At 37.6% G+C, this 25,436-nt stretch overlaps 1 protein-coding gene across 2 annotated transcripts; it reads right to left on the bottom strand.

The window, feature by feature from the left end:
- Positions 1-55: 55 nt before the first annotated feature.
- Positions 56-25,254, bottom strand: LOC113521785 (iroquois-class homeodomain protein IRX-6-like). 2 transcript variants are annotated; one of them, XM_026907439.3, is made up of 7 exons: positions 24,906-25,254; positions 11,023-11,291; positions 9,540-9,716; positions 4,624-4,826; positions 3,303-3,474; positions 2,558-2,707; positions 56-781 (listed from the first exon to the last, which is right to left on the bottom strand). In XM_026907439.3, exons 1-6 carry the CDS (start codon positions 25,054-25,056, stop codon positions 2,564-2,566), a joined length of 1,116 nt encoding a protein of 371 aa, XP_026763240.2. In that variant the 5' UTR covers positions 25,057-25,254; the 3' UTR covers positions 56-781; positions 2,558-2,563. The 2 variants fall into 2 exon arrangements, with proteins under 2 accessions (XP_026763240.2, XP_026763241.2); XM_026907440.3 differs by having other exon boundaries at positions 3,303-3,456.
- Positions 25,255-25,436: the final 182 nt, after the last annotated feature.

The raw sequence follows: 25,436 nt of genomic DNA, 5'->3' as shown, positions 1-25,436 counted from the left end.
CTCGTTTGCCCCCTGTGTTGTAAAAAAAAAAAAAAAAAAAAAAAAAAAAACATTGAATACATGCCCAATATGGTATTATATATAATATAATATATTATATATAGCACTGCTACAATCAACACGAATAAAACGTTCCATTTATAAAACCATCATGTATAACTCATAAATACATACTCCTTAAAAACCCTACTCTCCTTTTTTCGTTAATTTATGTTATACAGTGTCAGCCATCGATGTGGATAACATGATACAGAACTATAAAATTTACACTGTTTTAAGGAATTACAGAAAATTTATTTAAAATATACTTCATTTCGACTCTTTACAGGATCAATGGATTTAATTAAAACATAAAAACGGTTCCCTACAATACCAGCGTTTCGAGCAGCGCGCATGGCCTGTGGCGGGGGACTTCTTCGAAAATCGGCGTGGAACTCAACGTGTATAAATTGCTTTATAAATTGACCCTATACGTTTGATAGTGTAATATAGCACTTAGTAGACTATGTTACGTGTTACCAATCGAGGTGAGGAATAAATATTACAATTATTACTCACTAAATGCTACGCGGCTGCGTACAACAGCGTGCGGTGTTACGGCGACCTCGCACAGTTACGTGACATAAAGCGACAATCGCTACAATATCGTCCACGTTTATAATACGCGACGGTGCAAGCCTAGAGTAATTAATGGAAGTATAGAATAGTTTAGTCATAGCCATGTACCGTATCCGTGTGGCTGGTTCACACTCAACACACCTGCCGAGATGTTCCGGTTAATCTACGAACAAAAGAGACATTCATGTTGAAATTATTTGTATAGGAAAACCAGGATTACACTAATATGTATAGAAAATGTCTAATATTACATACAGGGGGGAAAGGGATTGTTAGTAATGGAGACTGAGAATCCCATTGCTAGCAATAGACCCAACCAGGTCGACCTCCTCGCGGTTCTCCCTGGAAACTATCATGGTTAATTCCTGATGAATTCATCATGATGGGCTTATTGGCCTATTTTCATTCTCATCTATCACCCTTCACTGGTACTCCACCAGCGTATCCCGTTAGCGCAGACGGGGTTACCATACCATTTTCACCCATCAAAAAAAAAATTACATACAAGTTACGGATTGGATATTTATTTACCAGCTATTACCCACGACTTCGTCCGCGTAATCGTGATAAAAATTTGCCTTTTTTTTTTTTTTTTTTTTATAGAACTTAGAATGGCAAACAAGCTGACGGCTCACCTGATGGAAAGTGGTAACCGTCGCCTATAGACATGAGCAGTACCATGGACATAACAGAGTATACTGTTTCGCCCATGATACCCCCCATGCGTTGCCATTCCTGAGGACTCAGGTGTTATTCCTCTGTACCCAGTAAATTCACGCCATATCCCACCCTTCAAACCGAAACACAGCCATGCAAACACAACTGCTTCACGGTTGAAACACGAATGGGACAGAGGTACCCAAGCAATCGACTTTTGTACAAAGTCTCCCTCTGGTAAATATTGCCTATATCCTTTTACGTCCCATACAGCACGTGTATACCAAAATTTCATTGCGACCAGTTAAGCCATTAAGGCACTATGGTAACAAACAAATAAACACACATTTATAATTATTGCAAACTCCTTAGTTATAGATTTTATTTTTATATTTCTTTTTATACTTTTTCTTTTATAATTGACATTTTGCTCTTTGTCATTGTCGTACTCTGTCTTCTATAGTTTTCTTTATTATAGTTATATTTCTTTAAAAGCATTGTTTAATTATACATCAACATACAGTCTATAACAGTGTTTTTTCAATCTTTTTCATGGCGCGACCCCCTTATTATGTAAAAATATCTTGCGATCCCCACCCTTCAAGATTTCGAATGTGTATGAATTTTATTATAGTACAATTATGAAATCCGTACAGTTGTATTTATATTCACAGTTAGGTATCGATTAAATAAAATAAATAATACATAATAAAGTATCTAAAACAGACATGTAATCGATGTCTGTTATATGTAGATACTTCATTATGTATTATTGATTGATTGATTGATTGATTGATTGATGTATTTACGGAACTGTTGATTTTTCACTGCTTCGCGACCTTCCGCGACCCATAAAGGTTCGGGGACTCCCCAACGAGTCGCGACCCACACTTTGAAAAACACAGATCTATAATATCGGATACATTGTTAGTCCTTCACTCACAATAATATTAGTAAGGATCAAGAGTGATTGATCCTTACTAATATTGTATATATTTATAATAATATATAGCATTCTTTTCCTATTAAATAACTTTATTGTAGTTTTACAATTTATAGCATAACATACTTCTTTTGAAACTAGCAGAATTATGATGAAAAAAATTATGTAGTATTATTAAATACAGAACAAATTGCTCTATGTTGCCGTCTTGTTTTATATTTATGATAGATGTTATGCCAGTGTTCCCAGTATGTTATTGCCATATCAAACTTTTTACATGGAAACAGAGCCATTCAAGAACAGCTGAATCTTAATATGAGTAATAAAATGCATCAGTACCGGTCACTAGACAGGCACTTCCTCGGCCTCCTTCTCGCGCTGGCGCACGGCGACAGCGGTCTCGACCAGCAGGTACAGGCACTTGAACTTGTCGCGCTCGCCCTCCGCCCCTGTAGCCGCCGACGCAGCTGCACTGCCTGCGGGCACCACCTGTACACAACAATCACTCTCTTGATATCCATAGTATTAACTTTGCTCACTAGGAAGGAAAGGATAAGTAATGCGGATTACCAATCACATTGCCCTATACCCTGTCAGGTCGACCTCCACGTAGTTCCCCTTGGAAACAATCGTGCAGAATTCTAGGTATACTCATCACGGAGGGCTAACTGACCTGCTTTTTCATTCTCAACTATTATTCCTCACTGGTGCCCCGCTAGTGTATATTGTTAGCGCAGGCGGGGTTACCATTCCATTACCATCCATTAAAAAAACTTTGCTCACTAATTAATGACTATGTAGCATACATCATTTTAATACACCACTTTTCTTATTGACAGGTGCAAGCTGGATCCCAATATGATACAACTATTTGTACTAGTAAATATATTATAACGGTGAGGTCGCTCCGTGAGGCCTGTGAAGATCCCAGGAAGCTTCTGCGCTTCTGGGCGGAGCTGGGTTGGCTGTACTAGCCACAACTCATACGCACAACGGCCCAAATGAGAGGCTAAGCGGTCCATATTACATTAGATTACAATCGTGGGAACGGTAAGGTCGTTCCGTGAGGCTTGTGAAGATGTACCTGCAGGCGGCGCCGCAGCGGGTGCAGCGGGTGCGGCAGCTGCGGCAGGTGCGCGAGCTGCGGGTGCCAGCCGCCGGCCGCGCCGCCCTCGCCCGCCTCGCCCGCCTCCGCCTCCTCCGACTCAGACGTACGCACCGTCACCACGGCCGCCGTGCTACCACCCAACATAACACTATACTTTTACTATACGGGACCAAAACACTCGTCGCCATTGCATTTGTTATTGTTTGTATCTATGATAAGTTTACTATTGTAATCTTTGGGAGGAAACAGTGAAGAGTATCTAAGAAAATAAAATTCACAGCACAAAATGTTTTTAGCTTAATTATAAACAACAATAAGTTTCTTTCCTTTGTTTTTCAGTAATTGATAAAAACGTTGAACTACACTGATAGAAATGATCTGTTAAACGGAAGCAAAACAGAGGGAGACTGTGCTTGGGCACCTCTGCCCCATTCTTGTTTCCACCGTGAAGCAGTAGTGTTTCGGTTTGAAGGGTAGCAGTAAATTTACAGAGGCTTACATTTGCCTCTGTACCCATAGAGGCATAACACCTTAGTGCTCAGGAATGTCAACACATAAGGAGTATCATGGGCAAAACAGTATACTCTGTAAATTCCAGGGTAATGCTCATGTCTATAGGCGACGGTTACCACTTACCATCAGGTGGGCTGTCAGATTGCTTGGAAAGTTGGAAAAAAAAGGAAACAATTTCCAGATGGACAATAAATTATTTACCTATCTATCAAGGACAGGGAACCCAATGACATGTATTGTATTTAATTTTATTGCGCAAACGTAATACGAAATTAGCGTAACTTTGAGTCATAACTTCAGCGCTATTGGGAATTTTATTAATTAAAAAAAAAAAAGAATTACGAAGACATTTTTAAAAGAGTTTATACTGTAAAATATATGTAATTTTATCTAAATTAGTTTCTCAATGTAAATTAAGCTTTATCACAACATTACATCATATTAAATCTGATGAAAAAAAAAAATAAATAAAAAAAAATTCAAATTCGTAAAAACTATTGGTATTTACATTAATACCTATGTTTTCAGAACTTTTTTTTTTATTCAAATTAGTTATTGTCGAAAATATATCTTGGATGTTTTATTTTATATCATGAAGGTGATAAATAAGCATACAGCTCGTCTAATGGCAAACGGTTAGCCTAGTACGCTTGCAACACTAGGGGTGTCACATATCCATTGCCAATCCTGAAGAAACTTTTATATGCTTATAATGTTTCACTTGAAAATACAAACATGTATATTGTAAATATACTTGTGTTACTGCTTAACGCTGCTCACTCACCCCCTAGCGGCTGGATGCAGCTCTCTGTCCTCCGGCCCGTAGCGTATGACGGACTGCCACACGGAGGGGTCGTATTTGACCTCCTCCTCGCTGATCGCGCTTGACGAGTAGCCTTCCTCGCCGTCTGCTATGTCATCTCCGTCGCTGCGGTACACCAGTAGTCCGTCGCTGTACTCGTGCTCTGCGCTGCGGTCTTGCTCGTTCTAGAATAAAGTCATTCGTTTTATTCTAAGTACTAACTCCGTGTATATTATGCTCTGACTGGATTAGGAATGAAAGACTCAGGAAAAAGCCTTTATCTTTGATCTCTGGATTGTCCTGGACATTGATGAGGGAAAAATGGTCATCACTCATTTCAGTATCGTCCATATCGGTCGTATATCTATTTTTATTATTTATTTATTTATTTATTTTCTCCACAAATCTTACAGAATGTTACATGAAAAAATACAACTATATATGTATGTATAATTAAAGTGGTCTGTAAAACTTGTGGGAGACTGGACCCTAAACTAGATCAGAGATCTGTATCTCAGGAATCCAGGCCCCCAACTCGGACACCATGTACAGCTTGCATTAAGCTAAAATTAAAATTTGTGAAAACGAATATACAAAATAAAATGTGTGTGTGTGTGTGTGTGTGTGTGTGTGTGTGTGTGTGTGTGTGTGTGTGTGTGTGTGTGTGTGTGTGTGTGTGTGTGTGTGTGTGTGTGTGTGTGTGTGTGTGTGTGTGTGTGTGTGTGTGTGTGTGTGTGTGTGTGTGTGTGTGTGTGTGTGTGTGTGTGTGTGTGTGTGTGTGTGTGTGTGTGTGTGTGTGTGTGTGTGTGTGTGTGTGTGTGTGTGTGTGTGTGTGTGTGTGTGTGTGTGTGTGTGTGTGTGTGTGTGTGTGTGTGTGTGTGTGTGTGTGTGTGTGTGTGTGTGTGTGTGTGTGTGTGTGTGTGTGTGTGTGTGTGTGTGTGTGTGTGTGTGTGTGTGTGTGTGTGTGTGTGTGTGTGTGTGTGTGTGTGTGTGTGTGTGTGTGTGTGTGTGTGTGTGTGTGTGTGTGTGTGTGTGTGTGTGTGTGTGTGTGTGTGTGTGTGTGTGTGTGTGTGTGTGTGTGTGTGTGTGTGTGTGTGTGTGTGTGTGTGTGTGTGTGTGTGTGTGTGTGTGTGTGTGTGTGTGTGTGTGTGTGTGTGTGTGTGTGTGTGTGTGTGTGTGTGTGTGTGTGTGTGTGTGTGTGTGTGTGTGTGTGTGTGTGTGTGTGTGTGTGTGTGTGTGTGTGTGTGTGTGTGTGTGTGTGTGTGTGTGTGTGTGTGTGTGTGTGTGTGTGTGTGTGTGTGTGTGTGTGTGTGTGTGTGTGTGTGTGTGTGTGTGTGTGTGTGTGTGTGTGTGTGTGTGTGTGTGTGTGTGTGTGTGTGTGTGTGTGTGTGTGTGTGTGTGTGTGTGTGTGTGTGTGTGTGTGTGTGTGTGTGTGTGTGTGTGTGTGTGTGTGTGTGTGTGTGTGTGTGTGTGTGTGTGTGTGTGTGTGTGTGTGTGTGTGTGTGTGTGTGTGTGTGTGTGTGTGTGTGTGTGTGTGTGTGTGTGTGTGTGTGTGTGTGTGTGTGTGTGTGTGTGTGTGTGTGTGTGTGTGTGTGTGTGTGTGTGTGTGTGTGTGTGTGTGTGTGTGTGTGTGTGTGTGTGTGTGTGTGTGTGTGTGTGTGTGTGTGTGTGTGTGTGTGTGTGTGTGTGTGTGTGTGTGTGTGTGTGTGTGTGTGTGTGTGTGTGTGTGTGTGTGTGTGTGTGTGTGTGTGTGTGTGTGTGTGTGTGTGTGTGTGTGTGTGTGTGTGTGTGTGTGTGTGTGTGTGTGTGTGTGTGTGTGTGTGTGTGTGTGTGTGTGTGTGTGTGTGTGTGTGTGTGTGTGTGTGTGTGTGTGTGTGTGTGTGTGTGTGTGTGTGTGTGTGTGTGTGTGTGTGTGTGTGTGTGTGTGTGTGTGTGTGTGTGTGTGTGTGTGTGTGTGTGTGTGTGTGTGTGTGTGTGTGTGTGTGTGTGTGTGTGTGTGTGTGTGTGTGTGTGTGTGTGTGTGTGTGTGTGTGTGTGTGTGTGTGTGTGTGTGTGTGTGTGTGTGTGTGTGTGTGTGTGTGTGTGTGTGTGTGTGTGTGTGTGTGTGTGTGTGTGTGTGTGTGTGTGTGTGTGTGTGTGTGTGTGTGTGTGTGTGTGTGTGTGTGTGTGTGTGTGTGTGTGTGTGTGTGTGTGTGTGTGTGTGTGTGTGTGTGTGTGTGTGTGTGTGTGTGTGTGTGTGTGTGTGTGTGTGTGTGTGTGTGTGTGTGTGTGTGTGTGTGTGTGTGTGTGTGTGTGTGTGTGTGTGTGTGTGTGTGTGTGTGTGTGTGTGTGTGTGTGTGTGTGTGTGTGTGTGTGTGTGTGTGTGTGTGTGTGTGTGTGTGTGTGTGTGTGTGTGTGTGTGTGTGTGTGTGTGTGTGTGTGTGTGTGTGTGTGTGTGTGTGTGTGTGTGTGTGTGTGTGTGTGTGTGTGTGTGTGTGTGTGTGTGTGTGTGTGTGTGTGTGTGTGTGTGTGTGTGTGTGTGTGTGTGTGTGTGTGTGTGTGTGTGTGTGTGTGTGTGTGTGTGTGTGTGTGTGTGTGTGTGTGTGTGTGTGTGTGTGTGTGTGTGTGTGTGTGTGTGTGTGTGTGTGTGTGTGTGTGTGTGTGTGTGTGTGTGTGTGTGTGTGTGTGTGTGTGTGTGTGTGTGTGTGTGTGTGTGTGTGTGTGTGTGTGTGTGTGTGTGTGTGTGTGTGTGTGTGTGTGTGTGTGTGTGTGTGTGTGTGTGTGTGTGTGTGTGTGTGTGTGTGTGTGTGTGTGTGTGTGTGTGTGTGTGTGTGTGTGTGTGTGTGTGTGTGTGTGTGTGTGTGTGTGTGTGTGTGTGTGTGTGTGTGTGTGTGTGTGTGTGTGTGTGTGTGTGTGTGTGTGTGTGTGTGTGTGTGTGTGTGTGTGTGTGTGTGTGTGTGTGTGTGTGTGTGTGTGTGTGTGTGTGTGTGTGTGTGTGTGTGTGTGTGTGTGTGTGTGTGTGTGTGTGTGTGTGTGTGTGTGTGTGTGTGTGTGTGTGTGTGTGTGTGTGTGTGTGTGTGTGTGTGTGTGTGTGTGTGTGTGTGTGTGTGTGTGTGTGTGTGTGTGTGTGTGTGTGTGTGTGTGTGTGTGTGTGTGTGTGTGTGTGTGTGTGTGTGTGTGTGTGTGTGTGTGTGTGTGTGTTACTGTTTAATTTCCATAATCTTTTCCGTTTCTTGGTAACTAAGGGAACTCAAATATTGAAATGACTTTCTCTTTAATATATATTTAGTAGTATTGTATATGTTAATTTTTTTGTTTATATGATTATATATTCTACCTGCACGGAAATATAAAAATTTTTGAGCAAACGTTGTCTTCACGGAGGTAGATCTACCCAAAGCATAATTTCTTCTACTCATTAAAATATTTTTACTTGTGTTTATACTTAATCTTGTATGTTGATAACGCGCAACATATAATAAGTAAAGCTGTCTAACTGTAATCTATATTCAAATAGATTAAAAATCTGTTATCCAATACTTTTTTTTTGGGGGGAAAGGGATTGTTAGTAATGGAGACTGAGAATCCCATTACTAGCAATATACCCAACCAGGTCTACCTCCTCGCGGTTCTCCCTGGAAACAATCATGGTTAATTCCTGATGAATTCATCATGATGGGCTAACTGGCCCGTTTTCATTCTCATCTATCACCCTTCACTGGTGTTCCGCCAGCATATAACGTTAGCGCAGGCGGAGTTACCATACCATTTTCACCCATAAAAAAAAAAATTTTTTTTTGGATAGCAGACAACATAACATTCATTATTGAAGCAGTAGATAGATATTGTAACTAAAATATATGGATATTCCTGTATATTATCCATACCTACTTTGAATAAAAAAGGGGTGACAAAATAATTACTGATTGAACATTAATAAATTATTAAATTACTTCTTGAATAAAAGTTTACTATATTATTACTCTATAATAATAAATTATACTGTATAGTGACATATACAATTTAATGTCATATATAAATGAAAAAGTAGTATAAAGAACTACCTAGTGGATATAATAAATACCGAACTATTAATGACACTATGTACTAGGAAAATTTACTTTATAATTACAATAAGTTTGGAAGTCTATGGTTGCTATATTTTTTCCTTACTTACATTTACACTTATAAATTAAAATTAATCTAATAAGTTATGGACTAGAAATAGAAAAAATATTTATTAGCCATTTGACATTACATATACTTCAGTGAATACTGAATGGGACTTGCACTCAGCATATACTATAGCGTTGAACATTATCACATAATATATATATATATATATATATATATATATGGAATATATATCATAATATATATCATATATATATAATATCTATTTTTTGTAAAAGTATATTTAATTTATATTATATTATATAAGTAATTAAAATTAAAAATATATACTCATCAGTAATTTGCATAAACATCAGTTGATATTAAATTTTTAAAAACATTTCATTTGGCAGTCTATTGTGGAATGCTCTCGCTTGGCTGTGAGCAGAAGTAGATGGAGATGCATTGCGAGGACCTCAATCAAGGAGGGCCTCATCCACGATCCACTGTCATTATAAAAACCACGACCACTCTGTCAAGAGTGTACGACCGAAGAGATTTAATTTGGCAACTAAGTACTATATTTTTGTGAAAGATCAATATTTATTATTATTACTAAGTAATAATTAATTTCCTTCTCAATATTTACTGAACATATATAGAGTAGAACTGAGTAATTAATTCTATCTCGATTCTAAATTCGTAAATGAGTATATCTATCTGGACTGTATTTTAGTACAACGTAGTAGCAACAACGTAGTAGGAGCAACACCGTCTCACAGATAACCTAGTACCGGTGTCCTCACCTCAACCTCGATGCCCTCCCAAGATGTGACGACCACGCCGCTGCCGGAGCCACTGCCCGAGGCGGCGGGCTGCTTGCGGCCGCGCCGTGATATCGTATAGTGTAACGGGTCGTGGCCCTCCCGCCTGATCATCTCGGGCAGAATGCGCCGCCGCGCGTTGATAAACCAGTTGCATACCTGCCGATTTGAAATATCGATTGTTAACCGAACACAAAAAAAAAAAAACTTAATATGAATTTTGTCGAAAAACCAAGTATTCTTTTTCTGTGGTGCAGTGGTAAGCATGTTTCTTTGCGTAGACGAGATTCCAGGTTTGATTCTTGGTCGGAATAATTTCGGAAATCAACTGAATGAATGAACAGGAAAGGAAGGGGGTGGTTTATTCTATGCTGGGACCACATGTACGATTCTCAAGATACTGATGTACAAACATTATTTGTCTACATAATATAGAAAAAGACATAGATAAGCTGGGGAAAAATTGTACAAAATTTTTTTTTGTTGAAAGATATTGGTTGGTGGTTATATGTTTTTTTATATACAGCTGCAAATAAACAAGATGACAGCCAGCACAGAACTGCACCATTGATATCATGGAATACACTGTAAGATCTGTAATAACAATTATGGATTGCCATTCTTGAATACTTTAGAATAAATAAATACTATGGTTTTATGCATATAAAATAATATAATATCACATATATGTTTTATTTTCATATTATGAATACAAAATAAAACTATTTTCAATTTCTTTTCTTAAAAGTAAATTAGATATTACAGAATACACTGTGACATCCATGGTATGCATGTACAGACAGAGGTAGGTATATCCATATAAACTACTTCTGTATAAACTTGCTTCTATATCTTATTATATTATAGATAATAGAATATTTAAATTTTTAAAGCAAGAATATTTTATAGGTGAGCGCCATCTAGAAGATTTAGTCTGTACTAACATCATTTAAAAACTGTACATTGTTGTAAAATACTAGCAATTACCAATAGATGGCGTTACGTATTCTACAAAGAAAATTTTCTTCCAACATTTATCATATTGCTGATGGAAAAAGCGTAATGTTATTAAAATAAATTTCACAAGTTTTATACAGGTCAGTGCTACATGTGGCGCAGAAACATACTTTGTAGCGAAATAAGATGAAGACTTATATGAAATAAAGATGATGCATCACTTATTTGAAATATTATTATTAACTGTTTAACGCGGCTTTGTCTGAGTGTATCAGTCCATAAAGTATTATTGTGGTAAGTTAGGATATAACCTACCTATGTACTATATTTTATTCAAAACTAGTTAGGTATTAAATTATGATTGAATGATAAACATCTATATAAATTTCAAAATTCATAATATTATTTATTTTTTGCATTCAAACATACCTAGCCAATTTAAAATGCGATCATAATAACATATGGCGTTATTAACTATATTTAAAATACTCATTAGATGAATACTCACTTGTAAAACAGTAAGATTAGCCTCTTGGCTGAGCGTGAGCTTCTCCGCGTCACTGGGGTACGCATTGTATCTGTGATCGTACAGCCAACGCTTCAGTATCTTCACTGAGTGCTTGGGCAGGTTCCCGCGGCGCTTGCGCACCGTGATGATGCCAGGCGGGGGAGTCGGCATCCCGTGTGTCATGCTCGTGCGGCGAGACCGGTCTGCTTCGCCATCTGTGCCGCTTTCATTGTCGTCCGTCGACGAGGTGGACGGGAAACGGTCTCGTGCTGCGGGCCGATGGAAATATATAAGTTTTTTTTTTTAAGTCCACCGTGATGGTGTAATAGCTTAACAAACCGCCTGGGGAGAAAGGGATTGTTAGTAATCGAGTCCATCAGGTTGATCTCCACAAGGTTCCCTCTGGAAACCATCGTGGTTAATTGTTATGAAATTCGTCACATTGAACTAAGGGACTTGCTTTCGTTCTCAAATATTATCTCTTACTAGCGCCAGATCTTCATAAACTGTAGCTATGAACCGTCTCTACCAAGTCAACTTAAAAAAAACCGCATTATAATAGGTCCATTCATTTAGAACCTACTATGTCACAGATACACTACAGGGAGACTGTACAAAAGTCGATTGCTTGGGTACCTCTGTCCCATTCGTGTTTCAACCGTGAAGCAGTTGTGTTTGCATGGCTGTGTTTTGGTTTGAAGGGTGGGATATGGCGTGAATTTACTGAGTACAGAGGAATAACACCTGAGTCCTCAGGAATGGCAACGCACGGGGGGTATCATGGGCGAAACAGTTATGTCCATAGTACTGTTCATATCTATAGGCGACGGTTACCACTTTCCATCAGGTAAGCCGTCAGCTTGTTTGCCATTTTAAGTTGTATAAAAAAAACCCTTTTTTGCATCAAGGGTTGGCGACCGGAAGATGATTGGGGTTGTCCAATCGAGGGCCGACTACTCTTAGGCCGTCAGTCTTACTTTATGTCCCCTAATTTGCACTCTATCCCCAATTTTATATACTCAGTGTGTACAATAAAGCAGGCATCTCGCCACCGGTATCTAATAGCGAGGACGGGATACCTGAACAAAAGCACCTGCAACTATTATAAAAAAGGATCTATATAATAACGTGTTGAGAAAACGGACATAGAGGTAATTTATGAGTAAATTACAGTGTCATATTACACTTCCTTGATCCAATGTATGCATGATTTGCAAGGTCTTTGTATGCTATTAGCATAGACGGGCGGGCCATTCATGGACACGTGATGCCCGAAGAAGATAGTGTTGTAAGAAAAGTATTGTGTATAAATGTCGACGGTATTAAGTTATGAAGAAGACCCAGAAAGAGATGTATGGACGGTGTGAAAGATGATATGGCCATGGCAAATTTTTTTTTCTTTATATATTTAGCACACAAAATATATAATAAACTACTCGCTAGTATAACAGACATTGTAAGGATGTAATTTCGAGAGTTAATTGTCAGAGTGGTAATTAAGGCAAGTTTTTATACAATACGGGACTATTTAATTTTTAAGAGTGACATTTAGTATTTTGCTATATAAACGTTTTAAATACAACCACTATTAGAATAATACTAATATAATTAATGGTATTTTGACTATTATTAATTCATGAGACATATTTACGATTATATATGTACATCAAGTTACTTTTAATTTTTAAATTACTATTTGCATGACTTCATTACTATAAGATCATTACATAAATCCATAAGGTAGGTAAGGTATATTATTGTTTAAACGTAAATAAATTATTTTTATTTTAGAAGGGGGGGGGGGGTGAATAGTGAGATGACTGCAAATAGAGATGAATGGAAGAAAACGTATCATACCAACCTTAAATAGATAAGGGATATAAAAGATCTTTCTTTCGTTTTTTTTTTATTTCCACAACAAAAACAAAATCGAAGGTTGTGGCCAAACCAGTTATTTTGATTTAAAAACTAAATTACTGAAAATATTTTGATATGATAAAATTTCTATGAGACCCAATCTGTAAGTAAAAAAAAAATTAGATAAAAAAAAATGCAAACCTGTTTGTATGACGTAACAATTTGGCAGTGAATTTACAGGGTACAGAGGAATAACACCCGAGTTCTCAGGAATGGCAACGCATAGGGGGTATCATGGGCGAAACAGTATACTCTGTTATGTCCATGGTACTGCTCATGTCTATAGGCGACGGTTACCACTTTCCATCAGGTGGGCCGTCAGCTTGTTTGCCATTCTACGTTGCATAAAAAAAACAAACATAATAAAATATAACCGAATCGAGAACTTCATTTTTGAAGTCAGTTAAAAAGGGCAGGAAGAAGAAGACAGGTGGTGGTTCATTAATCTATAAAAAAAAAAAAAAAACTAAGGCGCAGATAATATCCGTTCAAGTTTACGCGCACGATGCGTTGTCGATATTACAATTTCATGAGTCAACATCGAAAAACCGGGTCGAGCGTGTTTGTTTACGCAAATGTAAACATATTTTACACCCAACAACAGCGGTTGAAACATTTCGCTCGGAATTTTTACCGTTATAATGCTTCGCTTGTGGTTTCTAGTCCTTGTATTGGATCTTCGATAATTGGACTGTATTGATTTGATATTTTTTTATGATTTAAAAAAACAAAGTTCTTTGTTCGATTTTAGTGAATGTAATGAAGTGTATTGAACTTCAAAAAGAATGATTCTCAATTCCATTTTATTTTTAATGTTTGTTACTCTATCACAAAAAAGTGTATAAAGAATCTTTCAAATCGGCTTACAACAGTATGTCGATTTGGGAAATTCTTTTTTATTTGGTCTCGTACAAATATTATCTGAAACAATTCAGTGCTTTAGTTTTTTAAATGAAAATAACTGGTTTTGCAATAATTGTTTTTTTGGAACACAATTTTACAAAATCTTATTATTTGTATATATATATATATATATATATATATATATATATATATATATATATATATATATATATATATATATATATATATATATATATATATATATATATATACACGTAGTTACGTCCGCCAATTCAGAACCAATTTCGATAAGGGGAAATAGCTAGCCATGTAACGTACATAGGCTATCAATATATCTTGTCAGGACGACCTTCACATGGTCCCCACTGGAAAGGTGCTAACAAATAACAAACTCTCTTTCACATCCTTACTAATATTTTAAATGTGAAAGTGGGTTTGTTTGCTTGTTTGTGACCTTTATAGTATAACAAATTATTTATTTTATAACAAATACATATACTATATGACATGAATAAAGTTATAAGCTACTTTTATCCTGATCAGTGAACATATCTCGATCAAGCAGACGAAGTCGCGTGCAAAAGCCAAGCTTACAATTTAAGTAAAGATTGTTAGAGATAGTATTTGTAATACAAAGTAAATATCGACCTAATTCTTATATCTGGGATGCGAATCGTAACTCGCGTGGCCGACAGCCGCGGGGGCGAGGATCGATCGGGGTGAACGACCCGTGTGACGCAACCGACGCCAAGGGCATTTGTATTTACAAGCGGGAATTCAGATCCTGCCTCAATCCGACTTCGTTGGCTAAATAGGTTTTTAATGTACGAGAATGGAATGGTAACTCCGCCCGTGTTAACGGTTAACGGCGATGGAGCACCAGTGAGGAAATAAAAGGATAAAAAGGCAGATCGGTCAGTTCAGCGTGATGAATTCACTTGTAAATAAGCACAATGGTTTTCAGGGGGGACTGCGAGGAGGTTGATCTGACAGGCAATAGGGCTTTCAGTAATAATCCCTAAGTAATGAATAGATAGTTTTTTTTTTTATATAACTTAGAATGGCAAACAAGCTGACGGTCCACCTGATCGAAAGTGATAACCGTCGCCTATAGACGTGAGCAGTACCATGGACATAACAGAGTATACTGTTTTGCCCATGATACCCCCATGCGTTGCCATTCCTGAGAACTCAGGTGTTATTCCTCTGTACCCTGTAAATTCACGCCATATCCCACCCTTCAAACCGAAACACAGCCATGCAAACAAAACTGCTTCACGGTTGAAACACGAATGGGACAGAGGTACCCAAGCAATCGGCTTTTGTACAAAGTCTCCCTCTGGTGAAGAAAGAACGATGAAAACCGATCACTTTAGGCTAATTAAACCCATCGGACCGGTATCCATATTACCTACACCCACGCTTAATACTTATCTTAATGTTTTTATTCAATGTTAGTGAGCGAGCAAACCAGCGGGACACAGTAATTGATATAATTTGATTAAACAATTGAAATAGTGTACGTATTGTGGAAATTATGTCGCGACAATTCGAAATTGTTTGTGTGGCATATGTACGACATTACGAAAGAGTTTGGACTTTGACACGCTTAAACATTATGCTGAATTGAAGAAACATTAACCATAATGTATATTAATTATATTACAAAAACATTTAAATGTAATTATTATAAATACATATAATTATATAAAATTCGTATTTACTTTTTCCCAGTTTCGAAAAGGAAGAACTTCCTTTCTGTAAAAAGATGCTGTAGTAGGGGTCTTTCTAATGGATGATAATAGAATGGTAACCCGCCCTACGCGGGGGGAAGGGTTTGTTAGTAATGCCGACTACTAGACACATAGTTAGCAATATACCCTATCAGGTCGACCTCCACGTAGTTCCCACTGGAAATCATCAGGGTGAATTCCAGGTATATTCATCACGATGGACTAACTGACTAGCCTTTTCATCATCATCTATCCCTCACTGGTGCCCCGTCAGCTTATACCGATAGCGCAGGCGCGGTTATCATTCAATTAAATAAAAAAACCCGCCTGGTGCTATCGGTATACATTGGCCGGGCACCGGTGATTAGTGATAGGTGAGGAACCATAGGGCTTACTGTAAAATATTTTTCGAAGTTTCGATGCCGAACGAAAAACAAATTTGATGTTATAATTACGTAATACACCGCATAAAAATATTAAAATATCGTTCGTTTGGGCTTTTATGGTAGAATTTATGACAAACAAAATGTTAAGCTCCATTCACATAGGCACACTATTTCGATAGGATCAAAAACACAAAATTGAGTCCAAAAATTCGGAATTTCATTTCATTGTAGACCTCCAGGTCAGTTAAGCCATTGTGATGCAGTAGGGGTAGGACTAAACTAACCTATAGCGATAGAGGGAAAGGCCATTTGTTGGTCGGTAATGGTAATGCTAGCAATATACCCTATCAGATAGACCTCCACGCGGTCTCTACTGGAAAGCTACACGGTTAATTTTTATAGAATTCGTCACAATGGGCTAACTGACTTTTTTTTTATATACAACTTAGAATGGCAAACAAGCTGACGGTCCACCTGATGGAAAGTGGTAACCGTCGCCTATAGACATGAGCAGTACCATGGACATAACAGAGTATACTGTTTCGCCCATGATACCTCCCATGCATTGCCATTCCTGAGGACTCAGGTGTTATTCCTCTGTACCCAGTAAATTCACGCCATATCCCACACTTCAAACCGAAACACAGCAATGCAAACACAACTGCTTCACGGTTGAAACACGAATGGGACAGAGATACCCAAGCAATCGACTTTTGTACACAGTCGCCCTCTGGTTGCTTTCATTCTCAATTATTATACCTCACTAGTGCGCCAACAGTGTATACTAATAACGCAAGCGGGGTTAAAATTTCATTTTCATCGATTAAAAATTAAAAATTTTCGAACGCGAGATGTAATAAGCTTCCCTCGTGTAAACCCCTCTTAATTCTATGGGAAAGAAGTAACTGCTAAATGCTATTGTTGTATTATATGTACTAGACTCGCTAGACAAGTATCTAGGCTAGCTTCGTTGGACTGTGGATTGCACAGTAGATAACGCGACGTGACATTTCCTGTACACCGCTCAGTTTAGATTATACCTACCCACTTCGATTCAAACGCAGTTCAACTATTGTCAATGTACACCTACTATATTGGAGAGAAGGAATTAGAATTAGGATTAACAGCACCGACCGAAAGTTTGTAAATAGATAGATAGATAATTTATTTGCATTACTTACAACACACAAATAACAATACAAACACACACACTATACAGACATACACAGTAAAAGAGATAAAAGAAAGAAAAACAATAAAAAAAAAATAAAAAGCAAAATATATAAAACAACAATTTCCTTATTTCATGCGTGTGCCAGAGTAACACAAAATGGTCACAACTCAGTTTATTGCTTTGCCCTCAAAAGAGCGAAACACTGATATTCTGTTGTGGCTATTGTAATTGTTATAAAATAGGATATTTTATACACATATAGGATTCATTGTTAACAATGTACCCAATCAGGTCGACCTCCACGCGGTCTCCCCTGGAAATCATCGTGATTAATTTCTAACGATGGACTAATTAATCTACTATCTTCCATATATTTTTTTATGTAACTTAGAATGGCAAACAAGCTGACGGCCCACCTGATGGAAAGTGGTAACCGTTGCCTATAGACATGAGCAGTACCATGGACATACCCCCCATGCGTTGCCATTCCTCAGGACTCGGGTGTTATTCCTCTGTACCCAGTAAATTCACGCCATATCCCACCCTTCAAACCGAAACACAGCTATGCAAACACAATTGCTTCACGATAGAAACACGAGTGGGACAGAGGTGCCCAAGCAAACGAATTTTGTACAATGTCTCCCTCTGGTTAATACTGTGATGTTATGGATTATCATAGGTAAAATATTTTAATACAATAATTTCAACTTAAATATATTAGTAATTGAGTTCATATTAGTCCTTATACATTATGTTGTGATACCAAATTGAAATTTTAATATTAAAAATAGATTTAGAAAAATTGCGCCTCAATCGACTCCAACATGTCGAACAGACGAAGTCACGGTTATCAACGAGTCAACAATAAAATTAATATCTTATCTCGTTTTAAATTAGGTCATTGATACTCGTATTTACCGAAAGCTTCCACGTTCCGTAATAGGAAACTTCATTTGATGGCATCGTCACTACCAGATAGATAACCTATGTTTTATTACTAATACATACGATGTATAACATACGAGTAGTTAAATTAACAAACGATTATAGAAAGAAATAATTATGCTTATTTATTTGTAGGTCACGACCTAGTTGTATTTTTTTTTTGATATGTGATAATGGAATGGTAACCCCGCCTGCGCTAATGGTATACGCTGGCGGGGCACCAGTGAAGGGTGATAAATGAGAATGAAAACAGGCCAGTTAGCCCATCATGATGAATTCATCAGGAATTAACCATGATAGTTTCTAGGGGGAACCGCGAAGAGGTCGACCTGGTTGGGTATATTGCTAACAATAGGATTCTCAGTCTCTATTAGTAACAATCCATTTCCCCCAGAAAGGATTGTTAGTAATGGGAACTAGCACTCCCGTTGCTGACAATAAACCCTATCAGGTCGACCTCCTCGCGGTTCCCCCTGGAAACTATCTTGATTGATTTATTGTTAAATTTGTCACGATGGGCTAACTGACCTGCTTCATCATCATCTATCGTTTCTCACTGGTGCCCCGCCAGCGTATACCGATAGCGCAGGCTAAGTTACCATTCCATTATCATCGTCTATTTAGAGATATTATCTCTATTTTTTCAATAAAAAAGGCCAATCGTTGATAATAGCATTCTATAGGTGAAAGAAATTCTAAAACTAACAAAGATTTTTTTTAATTATATAAAAAAAAATTACAACAAACAAAAAGTACTAATAGATGTCATTCAGTGTGTGTTTTAGTTTATTCCTTACAAACAAACAAAAATCTTTTCTCTTTATAATATCGGTTAGAAGACCTACTCCCTGGTGATTATAATAGATTACAGAGTTGCGTACACGACAATTATGCAGTAACAGTAATAATCGACTAACGATGACTACTCCAACTGAAATTACAGTCGTGAGTTTATATTCACGAGTGTATTTTAGACGTGGTGGTTAAAGCCATTTTAAGCGACTTCATAAAATAGCAGATAAATTGTCCCGTGTTTTTTCAAGCGGCTTCAAATAAGCGGCGGTCTCAATTAAGTTTTATATATATATATATATATATATATATATATATATATATATATATATGTTTGTTACCTTATAATTTCATCAGTTGTAAATAGATTTGATAAATTCTTTATCTGAAAGGGTGTACTTACAGATTGTTCCTATAGAAAATTTATCAAAATCGGTTGAGTAGTTTAGTCAATTTTAGTTGTTTCAAAATCAAAATAATTGATTTTGAAACAACTAAAATTGGCTTCTTTGTGGAATATTCAATCTTATTTATTGTACATTGACCTATCTGTTACGTTGTGCTCCTATGTTACGTTATATCCAAGTAAATTGTAAACCGCTATTGATAATTCATTTAGTGATCGATGATTAAATGAAGGAAAAATGTGTTCTTTTTTTTCCAATGAGGTGGCTAACAAGCGACCTCATTGAAATAAAAAAAATCGTTTCCCGCGTTGGTTTCATATAAATTTTATAGCGATTGAAGCGGCCGTTGTTCTTTGAGGAATAAAACATTGCTTGTTGTGATGTAAAATATACATGCAGGCTCGAATTCGTGTTCCAAATTCAAATATTTCTCGCTGTTTTTAACGGTACAAAATCTAGACTTGAGGTTTGTAAACTTTTAAGACAATGGAACGCCCAACAAATACCTTTTATTTATGGAACCCCATATTAAATGATTACAAATCAAAACACTTGGGGGGAAAGGGATTGTTCGTAATGGAGACTGAGAATCCCATTGCTAGCAATATACCCAACCAGGTCGACCTCCTCGCGGTTCTCCCTGGAAACTATCATGGTTAACTTCTGCTGAATTCATCATGATGGGCTAACTGGCCTGTTTTCATTCTCATCGATCACCCTTCACTGGTACCCCGCCAGCGTATTCCGTTAGCGCAGGCGGGGTTACCATTCCATTTTCATCCAATAAAAAAAAATCAAAGCACTTTAATTTAAATAAGAACAATAGCTTTTATTTTAAAATATTTTAAAAGTATATAACACCTTATAATTTTCCTTTAACTTCTAAAGTGAAGAAAGAAATTGTTTCACTGTTTAAATAATTTAAATCCTAGTAACTTCTCACGGAACCCTTAGGTTCTGTGGAACCCATTTTAGGAATCGCTTATCTAGACTTCTACGCTTTTCAACCTAAAGTTGAACAGTATACTTAGGGCTGCCATCCGTCCGGAATTCCTCGGATTTGTCCTAGTTTGAAGGGCGTCCGGGGGCCGTTTTTGAAAAGTGTTCGGTTGTAACCTGGACACTTTTGTTGTCAAGGGAAATCCACAATAACCCTATTTTTATGTAACAATGTTTTTATTTTTATTACAAAAATATTTTTTCAGAAGTGTTCGGGTAAAAAATCATATTTCGCCCAAATGTCCGGGATTTTTGCCGTGTTTATCCGGTGTCGGCAATTTAGGTGATGGCAACCCTAAGCATAGTCACAATATGCCATGAGCCAAGATTGAATTGACAGTTCAAAGTACCTATTGTACTGTAAGACGGATATAATATCATTCGTATTGTCGTATGTAGGTCGCGGGTAACAATGTAGTGCGGTGTTGCCAGGCGGTCCACCTGTTGGTATTTCTGTCCCTGTATACTAAACATAATTTTTTTTTTGTATTGTATTATGTTAGACGTTAACTGTCCACTGCTGAACATAGCCTCCACCATAAGAGGGGTTTTACCAGTAATTGCCACGCTTGGCAAGCAGGTTGGCAACTGCTGTTTGGCTTTTGGTGATGTTTTAGGAGGGACGCTGCTATCCATCTCTCAATCATAAGCTCCCTTAGTAGCTTCTTACGATACACACGGGAAAGAAAACGGTGGCGTATTCTATTTGGACCCCTACACGGCAAATATTACATTTACTATACCATAAACAACCCTTTGAGCGCTTTTATAATATACCATAGTGCAGCACGACAATATGGTATTTTTTAAACATATTTTTGTTGAGGCTTAAGTACACCTGAGCGACTATGCCAGCATCATAGGGATTGTCTGAAAGTCACTCTGTCAGTCCGTCAGGGGCACCTTTACCCATAGATATATAAGATGTATAAAGTATGAATGTGGATATAAGGAAGACTTAAAAATAAATGGAAGGATTGTTTTGAAAGATGATACGGCACTTTGATGTTAGCCAAAAGGCCGAGAAGCGATAAGATGGAACAGCCAGAATGGGAACGAATGCGGAAATGACGGCGAGTAAAGAATACTAGTGCCGCATTCGAGTATTGTAACACTTCCCTAAGGTTAATTGAAAGAGAATGGTTTTAGCATTAAATACACCCTTGTTCACATACCTTTAAATTATTCACATACTATTAAAGAATAAATAAATAAATAATATATATAAGATGAATGGATAACATATTATGCCCATCCCATATCTGTTAGACAATGTGATTTGTCGTAAATTTTACTGGTAGTATAAATGTGATAATTAAGATTGTGTTCCAAAAAAAAAAAAACTGCAATTGTGGCAAAACTAGTTATTTTTATTTAAAAACTAAACCACTAAATAGATTTTGATAATTTTTTTATCAGATTAACCTGTATCCTGTATATGTATATCTTTTCAGGTAAAAAAAAAAACCAAATAAGTTTTTCAATTGATAAAGTTATGAGATACCAAACATAAGAATACATCTGAATTAGACCTCTTTCTGTTGGGAATTGTTTAAAAATTCATGATGGATATACTTTTTCTCACTCAATATTTATTTCATATGAACTAATTTGTTTTTAAGCTGTATATATTGTGTAGTTACAATTACTACTTAATTTACTGGGTACAGAGGAATAACATCTGAGTCCTCAGGAATGGCAACGCATGGGGGGTATCATGGGTGAAACAGTAAACTCTGTTATGTCCATGGTACTGCTCATGTCTATAGGCGACGGTTACCACTTTCCATCAGGTGGGCCGTCAGCTTGTTTGCCATTCTAAGTTGTATAAAAAATATATATATAGGCAGCTTAAAAACAAATTAATTCATATCTCATATTCATTACATTGTATATTCAACAATATTTGACTTTAGACTTTTTAATATTACACTGACTCACACCCAGTACAGGAGCAATTGCTTCAGAATACGAGCTTTCACTATTTTCAGTGATGTATGTCGAAGGGATCACGGAACAGATATAATATATTTAATAGTAGCAACAGTTCTATAAGAAAAACAATTGCAGATTATTCATTGATTGATTTTAACAACATTTAGCCTATGCTTTTTTCATTTATTAATTATCAAGAATTTTAATTAGTATATGTGGTAGCTTTTAATTAGCATATTGTTATCATGTATAGTTAATTATTAAGCTATTAAAACTGCAAACTTTCTTCAAAATTAATAAATAAATATGAAATTTACTTTGTAATATCTAACTTAGAAATATAAACAATGACTATGATTGTATTATAACATATAATATCTAGAGAGTACAGTTATCCAGTAGGTCAAGTTAATCTAATATGTGCATATAAATAAGGTGCGGCTTGTCCAAATAAATCCATTGTGTTATCAAACCATACATTTCCTAAATTTATTCTAGTCTGGGTACTTCATTTGAATCTCAGTACTACTACAAGCTGTTATGTATTGGTTCATTTTCTAATTGATATAAATTATGAAAGATACTGCTTACAATTGTAAATTTTATCAAACATTAATTTTGCTTGCAACTTTGTATGTGTGGATTTTAAGAATAGGTAACCACTTTTAGACAACAAAACAAGATGCAAATATTAAGTTAGATTTTTAGGAACACAATGATAACCTCATTCAATTTGGTGCAGCAGTTGTTGCATGATGCCAAAGCAAACATACAGACAGACAAAAATTCCAAATAATTTAAGTTTGGTTTCTATTGCTCTCATCAAAGATATATGTATATGTTAATTCTAGTTAAAATTTTATTATTTTAGTAAGACAAGATTAGCTGTAATGGTTTCCAGGGGAACCCCAAGAATTTTAATGATATGGATATATTGTTTTTTCTTTTATGGGTGAAAATGGTATGGTAACCCCGCCTGGGCTAACGAGATACGCTGGCGGAGCACCAGTGAAGGGTGATACATGAGAATAAAAATAGGCCAGCTAGCCCATCATGATGAATTCATCAGGATTTAACCATGATAGTTTCCACGGGGAACTGCGAGGAGGTCAACCTGGTTGGTATATTGCTAGCAATGGGATTCTCAGTTTCCATTACTAACAATCCCTTTTCCCCCTATGGGTATGTTGTTAGTAATTCGGTTACCAGACCCCCTTTCTAATAATCTTTTTCTTCCTGACCTTTTTCAAGAATCACTTAGTTGTGCCCAATCACATAAACAAAATTAATAAAATGTAACATAATGTATTGTCATTTGGTCCTGATATAGAATGAGCGACCCCTTCCTTTCTCATGGGTGTCATAAGAAGTGACTAAAGAAACTCAAAGTTCAAGGGATAGGCAGCAGCGTCACTCTTAACACACCTAACTGCATTTGCCAGGGGGGAAGGGATCGTTAGTAATGGGGACGTTAGTCCTTATTATTATCAGTATATCCTAGCGGGTCGACCTCCATGCGGTTCCCTCTGGAAACTATCGTGACTAATTTATCATTGAATTAGTCATGATGGGCTAACTGACCTGCCTTTTCATCCTCACCAATAATTCCTCACTGGTGCCCCTCCAGTGTATACCGATAGCGCAGGTGGGGTTACGATTTCATTTTCATCCATTAAAAAAAAATAACTGCAGTTGCCAACCCGCCTGCCAAGAGTGGCATCTATTGGCAAAACTCCTTTATGTTGGGATGTTTATGTTCAGCAATGAATAGTTAATGGCTAATATGATGATATATTACATAAGTAGGTGTAAAGAATTAAGTGAATATACCAGTTCATTAAAAAAAAAACTAGAAACACAAGATATAGGTGGTGAGGTAATTCATTATCATCAGCATCATCACCAACAGCAGGAAAACAATATTTATAAGAAATAAAGTTAGCTATATTGGATTGCAGCATTAACACATAGCTTTAAATTTGAACAACTCTGCAATAGTTATAAAATTTAAAATTGCTTACACCTATACTTCCAATACAATATAAAATAGGTATAAATGTACAATATCAACAAACCGATAGTAGCGCCACCTACTGCACCGCGTGATCTAACTATAATGACTCGAGTGCCGCCATTTTGTCATCCCTCGACGCTGTCATTTGACTGTCATCAAGACATTATACAAGTCAAAAATGAATCCGATAACAACAACAAACAAACACAAAATAGTATGATATGGTAATGTAAGGGTTTAATACAAGTAAACATAAGTTCATGGTGCAATAACGTATCGATCGGGGGCCACAGAATGGCTGTAGACATCACGTATCGAAAGCAAGTCTAAAAATAACTACCACGTGCCGAATTAAAGGTTCTACGCAAATTAGGAGCATTTTGATGTTCATTATGCCCATTGACGCTTAAATAGAGATCATAATTTACAGAAATTATGTAGAAATTAAAATAAATAACGAAACTGTAACATTAACAAGTGAACAATGTGGCGTATTGGCGCCATTTTAGTTTGCGAACACGGGCTCATTAAGTGACGTAACAGGGCTGAGAAACTATGTAAATGTTTAAAAAACCACCGCAAAGCCATTTAATTCAATTTCAATAGCGAATTTTTGGCGAAAAGGGCATTGTTTTTGTATACATGTCACCTTGACATATCATGTCAAATTGACATGCCATGGCGGAAACGTGGCGTCGTTTTGGACCGGCTTCTTACCTCCAGGCGACATGGATTGCTGTCTATTTGATACTCGAGCCTCTCTGATAATTTCTCGGGTTAATTCTCTGACGTCGCGGCGTTGCTGGAATACCGCCATATCGGGCCGGTCGCGCTGTTCTTGTGCTATACCGGCCGTAGGAGGTAACATCGTCACTTAATCCATATGAATATCGTTTTTCACATACAGTCACACGTAAATACTTATATTGTTCACAAAATGTCAGCAGTAAATTGAAAGTTCACGGTAACTTTTAAACAAAATAATTTATCTACGCACAGCAAACCGAACAGAGCGCGACTGACGTACGGGGGACGGCGGGAAGCTACTGCGCCGTCGCGCAGCTATCCCTTACTATCGCAAATGAAATCGTATCGTTATTTCTCTCACACGGAAACGCTTTGATGACAGTATGTAAGTATAAAATGTCAAAACAAAGCGTGGGCTCTATTCAAATGTCAAACGGCCAATAGTTTACAAATAAACAAGCGCCATCTATTTTTATTCCTTAGCACTAATAAAGAAATGGG

This window comes from Galleria mellonella, unplaced genomic scaffold (assembly GCF_026898425.1).
Source record: "Galleria mellonella isolate WM207_F2 unplaced genomic scaffold, CSIRO_AGI_GalMel_v1 utg63, whole genome shotgun sequence".
Taxonomy (NCBI): domain Eukaryota; kingdom Metazoa; phylum Arthropoda; class Insecta; order Lepidoptera; family Pyralidae; genus Galleria; species Galleria mellonella.
This window is presented reverse-complemented; position numbering and strand designations above follow the sequence as displayed.

Excerpts from the sequence above, each read along its gene's own strand:
- LOC113521785 (XM_026907439.3), bottom strand. The coding sequence starts at position 25,056 with ATGTTACCTCCTACGGCCGGTATAGCACAAGAACAGCGCGACCGGCCC. Across the intron at positions 11,292-24,905 it reads GCAATCCATGTCGCCTGGAG|CACGAGACCGTTTCCCGTCC; the intron begins GTAAGAAGCCGG and ends ATCGGCCCGCAG. Across the intron at positions 3,475-4,623 it reads CTGCATCCAGCCGCTAGGGG|TGTTATGTTGGGTGGTAGCA; the intron begins GTGAGTGAGCAG and ends GTAAAAGTATAG.